The sequence below is a fragment of the Phyllobates terribilis genome, unplaced genomic scaffold (assembly GCF_046119375.1).
Source record: "Phyllobates terribilis strain yellow unplaced genomic scaffold, ASM4611937v1 Scaffold_5__5_contigs__length_657084704, whole genome shotgun sequence".
Lineage (NCBI taxonomy): Eukaryota > Metazoa > Chordata > Amphibia > Anura > Dendrobatidae > Phyllobates > Phyllobates terribilis.
In genome coordinates, this window is record NW_027362765.1 from 397439584 (window position 1) to 397458987 (window position 19404).

Sequence of the window (19404 nt, forward strand, 5' to 3'; positions counted from 1 at the left end):
AAAGAAAGGAGGAGAACCAGGAGAGAACAGTGTCCTTGAGGCCAAAAGTGCGGAGCATAGTGAGGAGGAGCTGGTGATCCACAGTGTCGAATGCTGCAGAGAGATCCAGGAGAATCAGCAGGGAGTAGTGACCATTAGATTTAGCTGTTAGTAGATCATTAGAGACTTTAGTGAGGGCAGTTTCAGTAGAATGTAAAGAGCGGAAACCAGATTGTAAAGGGTCAAGAAGAGAGTTGTCTGAGAGATAGCGGATTAGACGGGAATGGACCAGACGTTCCAGGAGTTTAGAGATAAAGGGAAGATTGGAAACAGGTCTGTAGTTGGCCGTGCAGTTCTGGCCGAGGGATGGTTTTTTAAGTAATGGTTGTATGCTGGCGTGTTTAAAAGAAGAGGGAAAGATACCAGATGAGAGGGAAAGGTTGAAAATTTTAGTTAGGTGAGTGGTGACAGCTGGAGCAAGGGACTGAAGGAGATGCGAGGGAATAGGGTCACTGGTGCAGGTGGTAGGGCGAGAAGATGCAAGGAGCCTGATCACTTCATCTTCCGTGACTGGTTCGAAGTCAGAAAATGAGCAAGATACAATGTGGCGGGGGAGAGCATGTATAACATTTGGGGATTGGGAGAAAATTTCCTGTCTGATATGGTCAATTTTTTCTTTGAAATAATTGGCCAGATCGTCAGCGCTGAGGTCGGTGGTCGGGGCCTGTGCTGTTTGATTGAGGAGAGAATGAAACGTGTCAGAGAGTCGTTTAGGATTATTGGAAAGTGAGATTATGAGGTTGTTAAAGTAGGTTTGTTTGGAGAGGTGAAGGGCAGAGTTATATGTTTTCAGCATAAATTTATAGTGGAGGAAATCTTCGGGCAGATTTGATTTTCTCCACAGCCGTTCAGCGCACCTGGAGTACCTCTGGAGAAGACGTGTTTGAGGCGTGTGCCAGGGTTGTCGCCGTCTATGCCGAATTGTTCTTTGTGTAGGAGGTGCGGCTTCATCCAGGGAGCATAGCATTATTTTGTTATAATGCTTCAATGCAGAGTCGGGGCATGAGAGGGAGGAGATTGGGGCCAATGATGATTGCAACCTTTTTATAAATTTCTGGGTGTTAATGGCGCGTAAATTTCTATAAGTGTGGACGGTGGGAGTGTCTTGAGTAGAGTCACAGTTCTTGACAGAGAATGAAAGAAGATTATGGTCAGAGAGTGGAAGGGGAGAGTTAGTAAAGTCATGTACTGAGCAAAGCCGGGAGAAGATCAGGTCCAATGTGTTCCCGTCTTCTTATATACAAGTCATTACCCTGGAAAGGATGTTCCTTAACATATTTCTCAGGAAAATCCATTTTGGTTTAGTTTTTGTATGCTTTATTGTGAGTCCGTAAAAGTGGCGTAATACTCTGACAACGTTGTTGACAGCAGTGGCCTGGGAGTCAGAAATGCTTCCAGGGGTCTTCCCCATGCTGTTTCCATGTCATTTGAGCACTGTTCCCATCCATTTGGGCAACTTTTAGGCCCTCTGCAGACCGCCGGGGGCAGCCGCCTGAAAAATGCTCACGTTTCCCATAGACTTACATTGGGCTCGTTACTCGCGTCGAGCACCCGAGTATTCCAATGAGCTCGACGCGAGCAACGAGCACCCGAGCATTTTAGTGCTCGCCCATCACTAATGACAACCCACTATTTTGTTTCTGCGACAAATTTTTCAAAACCTCATTGGCAGGGTTGCTATCCATCCAGAAATTAGTGGTTAGTCTGTATAAATAGGCCACTTTTGTTTTTCCCTGCCCGTAAGAAAAAAAAAAAGTAATGCATCAACACAATTTTTTTTCTAAATCTGAAAGAGCTTGTACAGATTGGTAAGGCTGTAATTATCATCATTTTACAGTTCACAGCTGCTAATGTGTTCATATTAGTATGATGGGTTGCAGGCATACATGACTTAAAAGATTTGCTATGGTTTTCCATTGTGTCAGTAAGTAATGTCTGTTCGGCATTTTTAGATGAGCTGTCCAGAAAAAAATTAAAAAAGCAAGTTGGTAACTCTGCTCGTCAGGAAAAAAGTGCTGAAAAGTGCAGTAAAGAGGATTTTCCATGTAAATAAATTAGAAGCAAATTTAAAGCATTTTTTGAGGATTTGTATATGGATTTTGGAGCAGATCTGCTTCAAAACACTTATCAAAAAACTACGTATAAACCTATCTTTAAATGAGGACTTTTCTTCTCTTTCCATGCATTTTAGTGAACACTGTACTTTCTATCTAATACTCCATTTAATGCTGGAATACATCACCAGAACCGTCATCATAACATGAATTCATCAGAGCCATCAAAAGTACATGAATACAGCACCAGAACAGCAGTCACTACATGAATATGTCACCCGAACTGGAATACGGCACCAGAACCACCATCAGTACATGAATACATCACCAGAACCACCATCAGTTTTGTGCAAGCTGTATTGGTCAAACAATGGATACAAAAGCCAACAGACGTATCTCTATATCTATAGTATAGGTCTCCCTAAACAACTTAATTGAAACAAATGATCTTTGGGTCTGAAATTTAAAATATAGGATGTCAGGGATGAATATCGCTATTTGTCCCTTGTATTGTGTAAATGGTGCACAAACAATGAATGATTATATAACTAACCTTGAAATTGCTCTCCTGTTAAGTCACACCCCTAAAGTACACAACTTGTTTACTTTTATGGTATTTTTGGTGAAAAAAGTAACAATTGGAAGTAGTTGTCAGAACTTCGGGGAAGGGGGGAGGGGTGTGCTTTAGGAGTCCTGTTGCCCTATGTCTCTGACCAATTCCTTTGCTTGAGGGCTGAGGGTTGCGGGGGGCTCCATTGGCTTCATCTGCCTAGGGCACCAAAATACCTTATCCCAGCCCTGCTTGAAAACTTTGCATAAAACTTTGTGTTGTTCTGTTGCTCTGCTAATCCACCTGGAAATATCTGACTAAATTGGAAAGCTTTTTTTTTATTCCTTATATGAAAAATGTGTGTTCACACTTTGACACTATCAGCACTAGTCGGACACATAACATTGACAAGGGGAATAATAATACTCAGTTGTTTTTCAAAAACATTTCCAAGAAGAATAACAGAGGGACACAACAAAAAGTGTAGATCACCGCACTCAAGTCAACAACACCAATGAAGACCATCAGAACAGCAGTGCTGGAGAGATCGGGGATCATCCAGAAGAGTGTCAGGACTTTTTGGACTTTAACACATTCAGTGCCCTTAGTCTAATAAAAAAGATGTGCTTTTTTAACCAGAGCAACCAATCAGAGCAAAGGATTTTCTGCTTTTGACCATCCCTACTTTGTTACAAAAGTCTCTTAACAATAATCAGGTCATCAAAAGTTTCCTTTTGAAACCTCCAGCAATCAGCTATAATTGATTGGGAAATCTGGCATTATGTGTTAAATTGATATAGACACATTCAGGGACAATTTATGTATATTTCTTTAAAAAAGGTTTGTTAATTTAATTTTATTTTTTTACAACATGACCTTTATACTGTATATATATATATATATAAACAAATCTTTTTTTAAGCTTGGAGTTCCTGTCCTTTTTAGAGGAGTTTTCAGCAGGCTCCTTATCATCAGAGGCAGGATTACAATGACAGGTAACACCTGTGTATACAGTAGATAACACAGGATCCATCAGTCACAATAGGTGATGTCACAGCTCACCTCCTCCTCCTGTACTATGACTGATAACACCTCTATATACAGTAGATAACACAGGATCCATCAGTCACAATAGGTGATGTCACAGCTGATCCTGTCCCCCCTCCCTTCACAATCACCTTTACACACACTCTACAGGAAAAGTCTTCAGTTACAAAAGATAGGGTCAGAATCTGTTCATTGCTGCTAATGTACATGTGCTGTTTCCTGAAATAACAGGAAGTTAGTGTCTAAAAAAGACCCAGTGCCTCATGTGAAAACTTCAAGATTACAAATTTTGATTTCAATAAAAAAACATTGCAATATATGTAAACAGTGGGGAAAATAAGTATTTGATACACTGCAAATATTGCAAGTTTTCCCACAAACAAAAAATGGAGAGGTCTGTAATTTTTATCATAGGTACACTTCACCTGTGAGACAGAATCTACAAAAAATCCCATTGTATGATTTTTACATAACTAATTTGCATTTTCTTGCATGAAATAAGTAGTTGATACAATAGAGAAACAGAACTTAATATTTGGTGCAGAAACCTTTGTTTGCAATTACAGAGATCAGATGTTTCCTGTAGTTCTTGACCAGGTTTGCACACACTGCTGCAGAGATTTTGGCCCACTCCTCCATACAGATCTTCTCCAGATCTTCCAGGTTTCGGGGTTGTCGCTGGGGAACATTGAGTTTCAGCTCCTACGAAAGATTTTCTATTGCGTTCACGTCTGGAGATTGGCTAGGTCACTCCAGGACCTTGAAATGCTTCTTATGGAGCCAATCCTTAGCTGCCCCGGTTGCGTGATTCGGGTCATTGTCATGATGGAAGACCCAGCCACGACCCATCAATGCTCTTATTGAGGGAAGGAGGTTGTTGGCCAAAATCTCGCGATACATGACCCCATCCATCCTCCAATCAATACGGTGGTCTTCCTGTCCCCTTTGCAGAAAAGCACCCCCAAAGTATGATGTTTCCCCCACCATGCTTCACTGTTGGGACAGTGTTCTTGGGGTTGTACTTAGCCTTCTTCTTCCTCCAAACACAGCGAGGGGAGTGGATACCAAAAAGTTCTATTTTGGTCTCATCTGACCACATGACCTTCTCCCATGCATCCTCTGGATCATCCAGATGGTCATTAGTGAACGTTTAACGAGCCTGGACATGTGCTGGTGTAAGCAGGGAGGCCTTGCATGCCCTGCAAGATTTTAATCCATAGCGGCGTAGTGTGTTACTAACAGTAATGTGGTCCCAGCTCTCTTCAGGTCATTGACCAGGTCCTCCCGTGTAGTTCTGGGCTGATTCCTGACCTTTCTCAGGATCATCCTTACCCCACGAGACGAGATCATGCATGGAGCCCCAGACTGAGGAAAATTGACAGTCATCTTGTTTTTCTTCTATTTTCTAATAATTGCACCAACAGTTGTTGCCTTCTCACCAATCTGCTTGCCTATTGTCCTGTAGCCCATCCTAGCCTTGTGCAGGTTTACAGTTTTGCCCCTGGTGTCCTTAGACAGCTCTTTGGTCTTGGCCATGGTGGAGAGGTTGGAGTGTGATTGATTGAGTGTGTGGACAGGTGTCTTTTATACAGGTAACGAGTTCAAACAGGTGCAATTAATACAGGTAATGAGTGCAGAGTAGGAGGGCTTCTTAAAGAAAAACTAAAACAGTTTTGTGAGAGCCAAAATTCTTGCTGGTTGGTAGGTGACCAAATACTTATTTTGTAAAATAAAATGCAATTTAATTATTTAAAAATTTATTTGAACCTTTTGGCTTTCATAGGCTCCTTGTTTCCCTGCATATTGCAGCCTGTAGAACTAGATAACAGAGAATCTGTCAGTGAGCTGTTCTGACAGGGAGTTTGTAACTCTTATTTTTTTACGGAGCCCTCCTGTTCTGACCACAGACCACAGCTGAGTGTTGATGTTGTTATAGATTGGATGATAAGAACTTAGCAAAAAAGCAGATAAAAAGAGTTTCAAGCTTCATATAAAAAGGAGTTCACTGACGAACTGATTCTGCAACCAACACAATGAGCCAAACAAAATACCAACACAAAAATGCCCCTGATGGTGTCCACACCCCTTAATTATTCTGCAGCATCACCATAGGAGAAATTAGGCATCACACAGAATCCAATTATATTAATGGGTTGTCTGTGTAATGCAGGACAGGATAGGTCCTCCAGAGCAAGAGACTCTGTTTGATTCTGAAAAGAGGACTCAAATAACTTAAAGGAAATCTGTCAGCAGGTCTTTCTTATTTAATCTGAGAGCAGCGTAATATAGGGACAGAAAGTCTGATTCTAGGGATGTGTCACTTATTAAGCTATGTGCTGCAATTTCAATACAATCAGTGTTTTATCAGCAGGAGATTATCACGACAGGACTAGGTGCCGTGTGCCTGGTAGTTAAGCTAATCTGTGTAACCCCGCCCCCACCACTGATTGGCAGCTTGCTGACAGTGTACACAGGAATCTGCCGATCAGGGGTGTGGGCGGGGCCTCAGCATTAGAGCACTCGTACATCTACAGCAGTGAGAACAGGGATTCTATCAAAACTCCACCTAGCAGTCCAGTAAGTGACACATCGCTGGAATCAGTAAAAACCCTAACTGGCTATTTGGGTTTTCAATACTGGACAGTCCCTTTAAGTGGTTCTGATAACGTGTGAGCCATACTGTGATTGGTTCTTTCGGCAACCAGTCCGGATTTTGCGTTAGTCGGCATTGATAGATGAAGAGGCTTTATTTCCAAACCTTATAATAGAACGCAAAAAATAAAAAAAAAATCTCTTCCTTTCAACTAGACCAAGACGTATTCATCTTTCATAAATTGATTACAATTTTTTTTTTTCTCCCTCTTTAATCAAAACATCTTCCAATCTTTTCCTAATTCCGGAGATGACAGCATTAACACATGCAGAATGTTACAGATGAATAATTTAGCTGAGAATATGGCGCTCCACTCGTCAGGCCGGGATGAAATTCTTTTTGGTATGATAATTATAGGCAGCCTTAAATGTTATCAGCTCTTACAGTTATTGCACTGACTTTGCTACAAAAAAAAAAAGAAAGCGTAATGTAGCTTTGTGATAATGTTGTGAAAGAAAAGGTAACATTATTTTCATGTCTTAAAGGACTGAATTAATGAATGTCTCACCCACAGGATATTGAGCTTCCCGATAGCACTGCACTCTCATTTGATTAAGTAGTTAGGTATTGGAGTGAGCGCTACATCAAATGTCCCCTGAAAAGCTTAAAAAACATTTGAAAGAAAGAAGAAACAAAAAAAAAAAAAGAAAAAAAATCAGACAGGCAGTCTCCCCATAGAGAAAAACAAAAGTGCGTCTCTGCAGGGCTAATTAAAAAACGTCATGCGGATTGAAAGCGTTACAATGTATCAGGAAAAAAAAATTAGTATGATAAAGATAAAATACTGCTCAAACACCGCGACTGAGAAACACAGAGATTTAATAGACGCAATGAAATTTGGATTTGACCTTATTAGGTGCCTTAAAAAAGGGTATGCATACATTTTGCAAAGAATTTTGTATTTCTACAATCTAAGAAAAAAGATGAATCATCTTGGAAAATAGTTTTGTTTAAAAGATTAGACGCCGTTTTGTGTATTCAGCTCCTGCGCAGACGTTTGTGTCTCCGTGGACTACAAACAAAGGTTGAGTGAGGATTGATTACTGTGTTATGGATTTTCTTTTTTTTAAAACATGTAAAAAAAAAAAAAAAAGATTATATGTTTCATGAATTTAATATGTAATGACTAAGGATGGGCGATCCAGAACCAGGGCTGTGGAGTCGGAGTCGTGGAATCGGTGTCCATTTTGGTGCAGCCGGAATGGGAGTCGGTATAAAATGGACAGACTCCAACTCCGAAAATATATAATAAATAGGGTACAGTAGTTCAATGCAGTTTGTGGGGAATCTTTTTTCATAAGAATTGGGAAAGTTATGAAATGTCCTATAAATGTCTGTCCTATTCCTGATCTAAGGGTCTAGACTTTTAGCTGAGATGAATCTGTGCTACAGTAAATTTATCACTTAAACATGAGCCATGTATGAGGGAGTGGGAGTCGTGGAGTTGGAGTTGGAGTCGGTGTCATAGAAATTGAGGAGTCGGAGTTGGAGTCTGAGTCAGAGGTTTGGCTTACTGACTCCACAACCCTGACCCGAACGGTAAAGTTCGGGGTCCGTACCGAACACCTAGTGTCTGTGCATGGACCCCGAACACGGACTTCTCCAGGAAGTTAGTGCTACTGTTCGAGTTCGGCAGCCCGAACAAAGTTTGTTTTAAAAAAAACAACATGCAGCTCTGATTGACAGTAGGTTCGTTACCGCCGGTCAGAGAGCTGCGGTTCCAACGATGCCTCACAGATGACAGCATATGAGCCAGCAACTCTGACTGGCGGTAAAAAGGTTACAGCCGGTTACAGGCATCGGCTGATGAGAGTACTACTCTCATCGTATGCCTGGTATCGTGGATAGCAGAGAGATCAGGCGTACGCTGATGAGACTATTCCTCAGCTGGTGCCAGTGCAATAAATAAAAAATGGCGTGGGTTCCCCACTATTTTAGCTAAATAGCGCAAGTAAAGCTGACAGCTGGGGGCTGCAGACTCATTAGAGATCCCACGCCATTTGTTTAAAATGATTTAAATAAATTATTTAAAAAAACAGCGTGGGGTCCCCCCCATTTTTGACAACCAGCCAATCTAAAGCAGACAGCTAGGGACTGATATTCTCAGACAGGGAAGGGGCCATGGATATTGGCCCTTTCAAGCCTAAAAATAGCAGCCTGCAGCCACCCCAGAAAAGGTGCTTCTATTAGTAAAAGAGGGTGGGGAGTGTTTATTTTAATAAAAGGACTTTTTTCTCTGTGTGTGTTTATTTAATTTTCACTACAGGTTTACTAATGGGGATATCTTATAGACGCCTCTCCATTACTAACTCCTGGGCTTGTTGTTAGCTGACATTACTAAGCTGACATCAACACCACAAATATTACCACACTTACCACCTCACCAGAGCAAGTGGGAAGAGCAGTGCAAAGCACCAGAATTGGCACATCTAATAGATGGGCCTTTTCTGGGTCGGCTGTGGGCTGCTATGTTTAGACTGGGGAGCGCCAATATCCATGGCCCCTTCCCAGTCTAAGAATACCAGCCCCCCGCTGTCTGCTTTAGCTTGGCTGGTTGTGAAAAAATGAAGGGGACCCCACGCTGATTTCTTTTTATTATTTATTTAAATTATTTTAAAAAATGGCGTGGGACTCCTCTATTTTTGATAAACAACCAAGATAAAGCTGACAGCTAGAGGCTGCAGCCCGCAGCTGTTAGCTTTACTTGTGCTAGTTAGCAAAAATAGAGGGGACCAGACATCATTTAATTTAATTATGTATTTATTGCACAGGCATCGGCTGATGAATACACCCATCAGCGTACGCCTACTCTAGCTGCAATCAGCGAGACCAGGCGTATGATGATGAGAATAGTACTCTCATCAGCCAATGCCTGTGACTGGTGGTAACCTTTTTACTGTTGGTCAGAGCTGCTGGCTCATACGCTGTCATCTGTGTGACAGTTTGGGTACCGCAGCGCTCTGACCAGCTGTAACAAACTTACCGCCAATCAGAGACGGTTTTTCCTGTGCTTGTCACACAGATGACAGCATGGGAAACACCGGATATTTGGGGCCCCCATTCATTTGAATGGGGTCTGGGTTTGAGTTCGAGTTCGGGTACCCTAACCAAACTTTTTTTAAATGTTCGGCCGAACCCGACAGACCCAAAAATCGAAGGGTCCGCACATTACTATTAATGATCAACACTGTTCTTGTGCTCATAGCATGCAAATTAATTCTACTCCAGAAGGAAGGAACTATCTCTCTGGTGCAATCCATTGTGGGTAGCTATCCTGTTAGTTAATGTCTAAGGAGTGGAACACTCAGAGGAAAAGTATAATAGAAACACGTCACCATTTCTGCATTTTTCATCAACTCCTGGTTTTTGGCTTACAAATACTGATGTAAAATACTGACCAAATACTGAAGGTGGGAACATGGCCTAACATAGAGAATAGTGTCTAGAACTACAAGACTACTTAGGCACAGCTACTGAGCTCAGTGATTGGCTGCAGGTAATAGGCAGGAAAACATCCAGCAATCGCAAAGGAAAGGATTATGAATACATTATTTATTAGTAACTATTAGAATATCAAAAGGAATTCTGACACTCTTTGCTGTACTGCGTTGCTCCATTGTGGAGATTTAACATTTGTGTCTCTCGGAGCATAATATGTGAAATCTCTGCTTTTCAGTCCTACTGAGCGTTTCATCAGTCAACTCTGGGATATTGTGGTTCCACTCCCCCCCCCCCCCAGATGCTGTCAATCAGAGCTTGGCAGCATCTGAGACTTAGACTGTTAGATCAGCTAACGAAATGTGATTGGCAACATCTGGGAGAGAGGAGTAATAGTGCATGTCCCCTGAGAAGACTGTGAAGAAACGCCCAGTTGGACTGAAAGCAGAGATTTCACATACTGCGCGTCAGAATACAAAATGTGAATATCTCTGCAATGAATTGACGCAGCACAAAACAGAAAAAAAGTGACAAAATCAGCTTGAGATCTAATTGTTTTTATAGAGTTATTTAACTTAATTTTTATTTTAAGAAAATTACAGATCCTCATTAAAGCTCATGGCTAATAGTGTAATTTGAGGCTTGCCAAATTTCTAACAGGGCCCCCAACTTAAAGTGTCTTTAATGGTATTAGTTTTGTCATATAGGCCAATAATCAGCAATCATTTAGAAAATTTCAGTAGCCTGTAAGCCAGCCGAGAGGATGAAAACGGAAACAGAAACAAAAATTAAAAATGTTGCAGAATTAATAAACACAAAATTGTATTAAAAATTTGAAGGTATTTTTCGAAAAAAAATTGAATAAGAGAAGTTGTGTCATTAGTCGTGTAACGAGCACAATAAAAAGAACAAAACAATATATGATACGTGCACAAAGGGACATTACTAACCTTATCCACGTAATTGGCCATTTCCAGCAGCCGGTGTTTAACTCTGTCCACATCTTTTCCCTGTCTCTGGAACTGGAGAGAAGTCACATGTGTAAGTTGTGTAGTACTTTATGGCGTAGGTGTGTTCATACAATATCGCACAAGGAGCAGTGGCGGCAGCGCCTTTCCATTCAGTAGAATTAGAGCTTACGAGCTGTGTGCGTTCCACGAGGGTTGACAGCAATTAGCTTCAGCACAGAAAATACAGGCATATTACTTTATACAATGGAAACCTCCTCCACATCACAAAAGCAAGACTGACTCAACCTCCTGAATTTTGCGAAGGTGTCGAAATGTATGTAAATGGTCATTATCGGAAATTATACATTATATGTCGCAGGAGGCCTGATGTAAAGTTACTCTAAACCAGTTTTCCCAAACGCCAGACCTCACCAACCCCAGCAGATCATATTTTCAGGATTTCCTTAGTTTTGTACAGTTGATAGAATTATTATCAAAGCACAAGAAATTGTCACAGGTTCTCTCTCTTGTACAATGCTAAGGAAATCCTGAAAGAATGATCTGTTGAGGGGGCCGTGAGGGCTGGAGTTTTGGGGGACAATGCTCTGAACCAAGACATGAATGGAAAAACAACTTTTGCTCATTGGTTTTCCTGTAGAAGCTTCTGTATGGTCCTGTAGCAAACATATATTGCTCCTCAAGAGCTGGACTGAACCGCAGGGGTGGGGTTTAGTTTTGCTTACTGCCCTATGCCGTCTGTCCTTTACCTTAACTTTGCATGCTCTATGGAAAGTGAGAAGGGTGGGGATATATATTTGATGCCTACGGGGAAAAATAGAGGAGAACATTGAAGACAATGAATTAGTTGTCATGCAAGGTGTGGGAAAGACTAAGTGCAACACAAAGGGAAGAGGGGGAGGAAGCCCAAACACTAGGGAAAGGGGGAGTGGAGACCCCTAGGCCGATCTAATATCACCCTGCCTTGACTATTGTCCCTATATAGGTTCCACACCTATCGCCGAGCAAGAACCTAAGCCCCGAATGTCCCTAGAACTTGGCCCTAGATAGAGAGGGGACAAGGTGAGCACTAGTCAGACCCCACTACAAACTAAACACAACAAGGAAGACAAACAAAGGGGATACACTTAGCTTGAGCAGACACCAGAGAGATAACGCCAACTGTCCTCCAAGGACACTAGAGAAGAAACTAGTCGACTGCTAGTGCTCCAAGCCAACACAGAGGTATACAGAACTATCACCAGCGACTCTCTGGAAAAACTGAGACAACAGACTATTTAACTACCCAGCAAGGGGGTGTCAATCAGCAGCAAAAGGTGGAGGTCGCTGCTCGGTCCTAAAGGAAGAAGAATAAACTATACTACAGAGATGAGGGAATCAAGAAGGGGTCTGCAATGCCCAGAGCACCAGAGCTATTGTCTGTCACACCTGACACATCCGTGACATTAGTCCTTACTGTAAATATGGTGCTCAATTATCCCACCGGCTGCAAATTTATTTCTAGCTGGGGAACCATTGATTACAATTTTTAGAGGCACACTTCTCATCTGACCCCCCCCCCCCCGCCTTCCGTACTTTATACAAAAGGGATTTGCATTCGACTTTCCCCCATCAAGACACAGTACTTGGCAGCGAACCTCCTACAATTGTCTTCGACTTTATATTCATAAGATGTACATCACACAGAAAAATGCAATTACATTGTTGTTATACTTTTATACATTATTGATTTTTCACTCCTGTGTGGAGAAGACAAATATGACAGGATGATTATGTTCACTGTCTCAAAAATGCCTAAGTTGCCATTCATTGTAAGTCTAATGAGGTATCTAAATTTGTCATATTACACATACGGGCCCATAGATCACAGCTTCTTGTAGTCAAAAAACATGAAAAACAACCAGTCATGCATTTTGGGAAAAAGCTATGAACTCAAATAACTTTTGTAAAAGTGTTATCCAAATAGTTTTATTTATTTACTTTTATTTATGCATTTTTATTTAATCATACTCTATTCACAATCAAAGCTGCATTTACATTTTTTTCTTAAGTTTTTCCATGCAGAGGATTGTAGAAGAATATATTTTTTTTGTTCTGTGGTGGTGTACTGACATAAAAATGCTGCTTTCAGGTCATGCCACATGAGGGCTAATTTTGAAAGCAGGTTTGGATATACAGAATTTGAGGAGCCCAACATTTCTAAATTTTAAGAAAATTCAACATATTGTAACGCTGACCCAAACTGTAATTTACTGCGTTATTGTAAGATATCGCCAACCTTCCATAGCCAGAATTTACACTTAAAGGGATTGTCCAGGCTTGGGGTTCTAGTCTGCAGTCACTCTGTGTGACTGCAGACTCATGAATCCTCACAGTGCGTGCTGTCAGGATTCTCTGGTGCCGATGCAGGATCATGTGACCGCAAGTATGCAATTTGCAAACTTCGGTCACATTCCAACTAGACGTGTCCAGCCTCACTCAATTCACTTGCATCGAGCGAAGCCACACATGTCTAGTTGGCAAGTGACCGCATGTATGCAAATCATATACTTCTGGTCACACATTGGCCAGCTCCAGGTGCCGGTACCAGAGAATCCTGACACCACTCATATTGCTTATTTTTTTTTAAATTTTTCAGATTTTATTATAATAAAATGCAATTTAGTAATATATTGTACTTCAATTCTAAAAGGTGCCCCCATTTTCAACTGCAAGCTCTAGTCTGGTTTTCTTCTGGCTTTTACCCGACACAGGACAGTTTTCAGCATCTGCATGTCATCAGTGCTCATTGTTAGGGGGCCTGGCTGACTGCTCATTTTAAAGCCAGCCCCCCTAAGCTATTGGATGTGTGGGCATGGGAGGGGACTGGCTTAGCTGTTGAAATGAGCAGTCGACCGGTCGCCGTCACACCCTGCTCTAGTCATGTGCTGGCACAGGAAACGCCGCCTGCGTCCGACACAAACCTTAAGAGGACCCAGGACCAGAACTTGTTACTGAAAATTGAGGAACCTTTAAAACCTAAAGTATAACAGTAAGTTACACAACTTACTAATTTAATTTTTTTTTTTGTTGTAAAATCTCTTTAGTGCAAAAACCCACAAGAGTTCACCACCAACCACTTGCCCTTTATATTACTGGTGTCTTATGGGACTTTTGAAGCCCGGATTCTGGATGTTAACGTTATTCTGCAACTTTTTGGTGGTCGGGATGACACCATCTAGTTTGCAGCCATATCCGAGCCCTGGACATTGTATGCAAGAGAGTAAGGAAAAAAAAGCTGTCAGATGTCCTTATTTCTTACCTCGCGGTTATCAGCCACGATAACAAGCTCCACATACTTGGTGATCTTCGAAGTATCTCTTTTGTGCTGCCAAAACAGATTATATAGAAGTTTAGTATGATTGTTTGAAGCCACGGGAGGTCATTGCGAGCCATAACAGGGCTTTCCAAGTCACTGTCTCGCAATTTAGCCTTCCAAATGGATTTTCACACATCTTCAGTTTAAAAGAGCGAAGTCTTTAGGTAACAGGGCAAGAAATAGAAGTAGGATAGAGAAAGGCTTCATGTCCTGCTGTTGTTATTGGAATTTATGACGGGTTATTACTCTTCATCAAATGGGGGTAATATACTAGAAACATAGGATGAGATTCTTCTTGGATTAAAGGATCACTAAACCTGAAGTTTATTTTAAGCTGTATTGTTCACCTAGGTAAGAAACTCTTTCAGTGCATTCTTATTTATGGAAGTAGTAGTATTGATGTATAGGGTCTTCTCTTCCAATAACAATGATACATTTTTTGTAGAAATCCAATGTGCCTGTCCTGAGAAATTTAGCATAGAAGCCATATGGAAATCATACCGGAAGTGTGCTCGGGGGCGTGTCAATGCACTTGGACTCCTTTTTCCAAGTGCACTGACACGCCCACTGTGCCTTTCCAGCCTCATTTCCATATGGCTTCTACATTAAATTTCTCATGACTGGCACATCAGATCTCTATAAAAAAAAAAAGGTATCATCTTTTTTTTGCCGGACAAGCGCCTATATAGCCATACCATTACTTCCATATGTAAAGATGTTCTCTTGGGTCCCATTTTACATAATTTTGGCAGAAGGTTATAATTAGTGTGGAGGAACAGTGTGTAATTTTATCTAACATATCTTAATGAAGAGATCACCAATAAGGGAGTGGGAGTGAAAGGAGAACAAGGGTAAATGTCATGTCTTAGGAATCATACAGTATTGTATTATCATTGTATTGCTGTTATACTGCTATGGAATCAGGTTTGTCTTTTAGACGTTTGTCCTGTATATCTCCTTGTAGTCCAGCTCTGATGTAAGAAACCCCTGCCTTCTTCCTCAGTTAGTGTTTGTCATTCATCTTCGTCTGATATTTATCTATGTATATCTCTGGTTCAGAATTGTCTTTTAACCTATTGCAACTGTTGCCGCTACTGTTGTTACTGTTGTGTACAATACAAGAATTCAGCCTGAAAATAAACTTCTTCTGGAATCTTCATACATGTCTCTGCAGTCGAGTTGAAGCTATCTGATGAAGTTCTTGGTGTGAGTACTGGTTCATACAGACATCCATAGAAGTACTGTCTAAGGAGCACCACACTTGCATCCTAGCTATGGAGTCAAGATATTAAAGGTGCTCATGTACATTAGATAAAAGTCAGGCAAAATGTTTTTCATAGATTTCATAGCGAACAATAGTTTGTTTTAGCGGATAACCAACTGATGAGTGTTCATTATCGCTCAAAACACTGGTCATGAAAGTTCGATCTTTTTGGCTGATGATAAGAACGGGCTGATAAAATTTAATATTGGCTAATGCAAACAGAGATGTATTTTGGGCTGTTGATAAAAGATAGATCATCAGTCCATTTTCATCTACTGAGAGCCTTAAGGCCGAAGAAGGTACGGTTGATGCCTCCTCAAGTGTTAGGCTCACCAGGTGAGGAGGATCCTCTAAGCCTTAGCTCTGGGTTGGCACAAAGAACCCAGCATTGATGGAGAAAGCAGGAAGGAACGTGGGCAGTAAAGACTTGGCACACACAGGAATCTGAGGAGCAGCAGAATGAATCAAGTGGAACCCAGCAGGGATGGAAGCAAGCACTAACACAAAAAGCACAGATGATGGAGCACATCTAACATATGACTAGAGTCTCAATCCCAAGACACAGGTGTGTGTCTAAATGAGCGTTAAATAGGTCTAAGGAGATAAAATCATTGATCAACTCCAAGAAACTTGCAAAACCCGATGGGGAGCACAGCAGAGGGCCAAGGACCCAAGGGAAGGAAACGGAGCTCGGGATAGCTGGAACAGGTGTGTAACCCCCAGTCTTCTTCTTTAATGTTATTAATAACAAGGTCAAAGAGCAGGAATGGGAAATGTATTGATGACAATATTTCTGTGGGTGTCAGAAAAATGTGTGCATGGGTTTGGCATAGATTAATCGCTATACCATATTTTTGAATAAGCAATTGGGAAATATTGGGGAACGATCACTGGAGATATCGGCACACAGTTTGGTACTTAGAATTGACATCAAAAAGAGTGATGACATATCACCAACACATCACTAGGATCTACCATTCCTTTGTAAATGGTGTTAGTCTAACTGCTGGGACCCCCATGACTCAAGATACCTTAAATTTTTCCATGTACCCCAGTGCCCCAGGAGCTCCTGACTATCTGGAGGCAGCACAATGCTTCAACTCATGCTCAGTCCAAATGGACTTTTGAGTGGAGCGGCACCACACAAACGTGACCTTTCTTATGTAGATGGAGGTCCGAAGCTTATTGCAGATAGTTGATGCTTTGGGAGGGGTTGTCCCATCTTGCACAATCATGACATATCCACAGTATAAGCCATAAAGATCTGACAGATGCGGCTTCAACAGAATGGGATCCTGTTGTGAAACCACCTGGTATGTGTGGCGCCCCTGCGGGTTCAGTCGCCACATAGGTACTGCATCTCACCCAGAGGTGTGGTGCCCCACTCTCAGGTAAGGAGGGAGTACTGTCCGGGACCCACCCACTTGCATCCATTACACTCCACTTCAGAGGGCAGGGCGAGATTGCTCCTAAGGGAGAGCACAGTCCCTGGTCCCTAGCTGGAGGGTGGAACCATGTAGTGGGTGTGGGTGGAGGAAGAAGTAAGGGGAGCACTTGAGAAGGAGGATATAAAAAGGGGAACCATCTTGAGAGAGAGAGTCCAGTCAGAGGAGAACAGCCTGAGGAGAAGGAGAGGGAGCAGGAGCTCTGTAGGAGCTCTGCTCAGAGGAGAGGACGAAGGAGCGGTACTAGTTGAGAGGCCCAGGTTTGACTGAGGGAAGAGGACGGGAGCAGAGGAAGGCTCCAGAAGTGAGGGGATCCCAGGGGCATGGTAAGTGCGGATGTCACCCGTGTGCCTGAATCTGCAGGAACGTGGAGGGATCAGGCCGCAAAGGGGACCGGCCCCTAACTAGTGGAGAACTACAAGGCTTAGCTAGAAACCAGAGGCTTCTGTACTTTCAGGGTGCAGTTGCTCACAGCCGCAACTATATCGCCGAAAAGGTGGCCATATAGGATTCAGGGGACTGCAGGTTGCCCGCCAAGATCCGAGGTTACCGGCTTGGGACACTGGTTGCGAGGCGCAGGGCAAGAGGGTGAGAGCAAGCGCAGGAAGATGACCGAGGAAGGCACACAGAATGGGGTCCCGTTATGTAGTCCTGAAACACCTGGGAGTTTGCTGAACCCCTGCCTTGGTAAACACAGGTCGACGTGGGAGGTTACCCTGGTCCTGGTAACCTGGAGTGCAACAACTGTGAGTAAACCTTGAAGACTGCACCCCACTGTGTCCTAGCTTTATTATCTGCGCTACACTGCACAGCAATATCTACCTAATTAATCATCACTGCACTGCTGCGTCACCAACAGCTCCAGAGGATCTGCACCGCTGCGGCGGCCCCATATAGCCGCATACCACAGGTGGCGTCACGAACATATATATAAAAACCATTTCCCCTTTCAATAATCCCCCTTTTATTGACCGCCCTGGGTCACGGACCGGGTCACTGCCACTGTGACATCCACTAGCAACGACTGGCCAGGCTACCGAGTAGCCCACGGCCCAGGGGGCAAGTCATATTTGGTGTCACGAACAGGATATGAACCAACCCGTTATAACCGGGTATTGTGCGCCTAGAGACTGTGTTGTAAACTGAATGTGGCGCCCGCCCCAGAAGAACGGGCGCCATTATGTGCGTTATCAAGGACAACAAGGAGCCTCCCATCGTGGGCCGGGTCCCACAATGGCGCCAAAAGCGCAGCCCGCCCCATGCGCCTATGGCCATATACCTGGATCTGTCCATCAGTCTGGGGAAGCTGCCCCCAGGTGTGGCTGACAGCAAGCAGCCATGGACCGCCCCAGAAAGGGGAGAGGAGAGAAGAAACCTTGGAGACAGGGCGGAGTCTCCAGCAGAGCAGCCAGACCGCACCCGGCAGGCGACATGGACGGAGATCAGCCTCAGACTTCGGGCCGTGGCCTGCAGCCAAGTGCTTCATCCCTCAACCCGGAGGGGATCTTAACGAAGCTGTCCCTGGAGGATACTGGGTTCCTCCGAGACGAAGTGCAAAAGGCAGAAGAATGGAGGAGGCCCAGCAGGCTGCCGTCGCCGTCTGGAAGGCCGAGCTTCTGGAGACGTTGCTGACCCGGCAGCAAGAGTCTGCGCTGCAATCTGGCGGCAGCGCCCCAGCCCCTGCCCTGCGGAGCTACTCCCAGACCATGGGGCGATGGATAGTACCAGAGCGATCGCGGGAGCAGGTAGGAGAGAAATCCCTGTCCCGGACGCCGCTGGCGCTGGTCTATTCCTGGTCCCCCTGCAAGAACCTCCTTCCCCGGGCACTCACAATGCTGACCTGCTCCTGGGCCGGTTGACGGAACCTCCTATCCTGGGCGCTGATGACTCAGATCTGCTCCTGGGCCCCCTGCTAGAGCCACCTGCCCCCACACCTGAATGGGTGTACGGCCGAGCAGCCTGGGATTGGTCCGCGGAGGTTGAAGACCAGAGCCTCCCTTTATTGCCCGCTCCCACGCCCACGGTTGCCCAGAGAGAAGAGGGGGACCAATTCAGATGGGATAACCCGGCGGTAGACCTGATGGGATTTCCCTGGGAGACCCAAAAGGAGGCCGCACGCCGAGAGGAGCATCGCCGGCGGGAACTCCTTCACCTAGAGGCAGAGCCGTACACCCGGCGGGTGCGCTGGGAGAGGATGGAGGCCCGCAACATGGAGGAGAAAACCCGGGCCCGCAAAGCAAAGCTGGCCATGCCCGATCCATGGGTAGAGGAGGTCGTAGTCAAGTTCGACCTGGATGGAGGATGTGGCTTTATCCAGGAACCGCAACTTGGCACAGACCTCTTTGTAAACCGGCGGGACGTGGAGTCCCATTTACAGCAGGGACATCCGGAGCGGGATCTGTACCCTGATGACAAGGTCACCTACACCAGGCACAGAGGAGAGTGGGGCTGGTACGCTCTCCATGTTCATAGGGTGGTGGAGTAGAGTTTACCCTTGCCACTTGAAGGAGATGACCTGGCTGGGCCATCCAGTGGTGGGCCAATGTTGCCCCGGAGGGGACCCCACTACTGAACTGGTTACTTTAAAA

At 43.8% G+C, this 19404-nt stretch overlaps 1 protein-coding gene across 1 annotated transcript in view; it reads right to left on the reverse strand.

The window, feature by feature from the left end:
* Positions 1-19404, reverse strand: part of ADAM12 (ADAM metallopeptidase domain 12) — a 778476-nt gene that overhangs the window by 321986 nt on the left and 437086 nt on the right. Inside the window, exons 7-8 of the mRNA XM_073685043.1 lie at positions 14051-14116; positions 10732-10803 (exon numbers count right to left, since the gene is read on the reverse strand). Coding sequence (XP_073541144.1) covers positions 10732-10803; positions 14051-14116 — 138 coding nt within the window. The remainder of the gene's footprint in view (positions 1-10731; positions 10804-14050; positions 14117-19404) is intronic.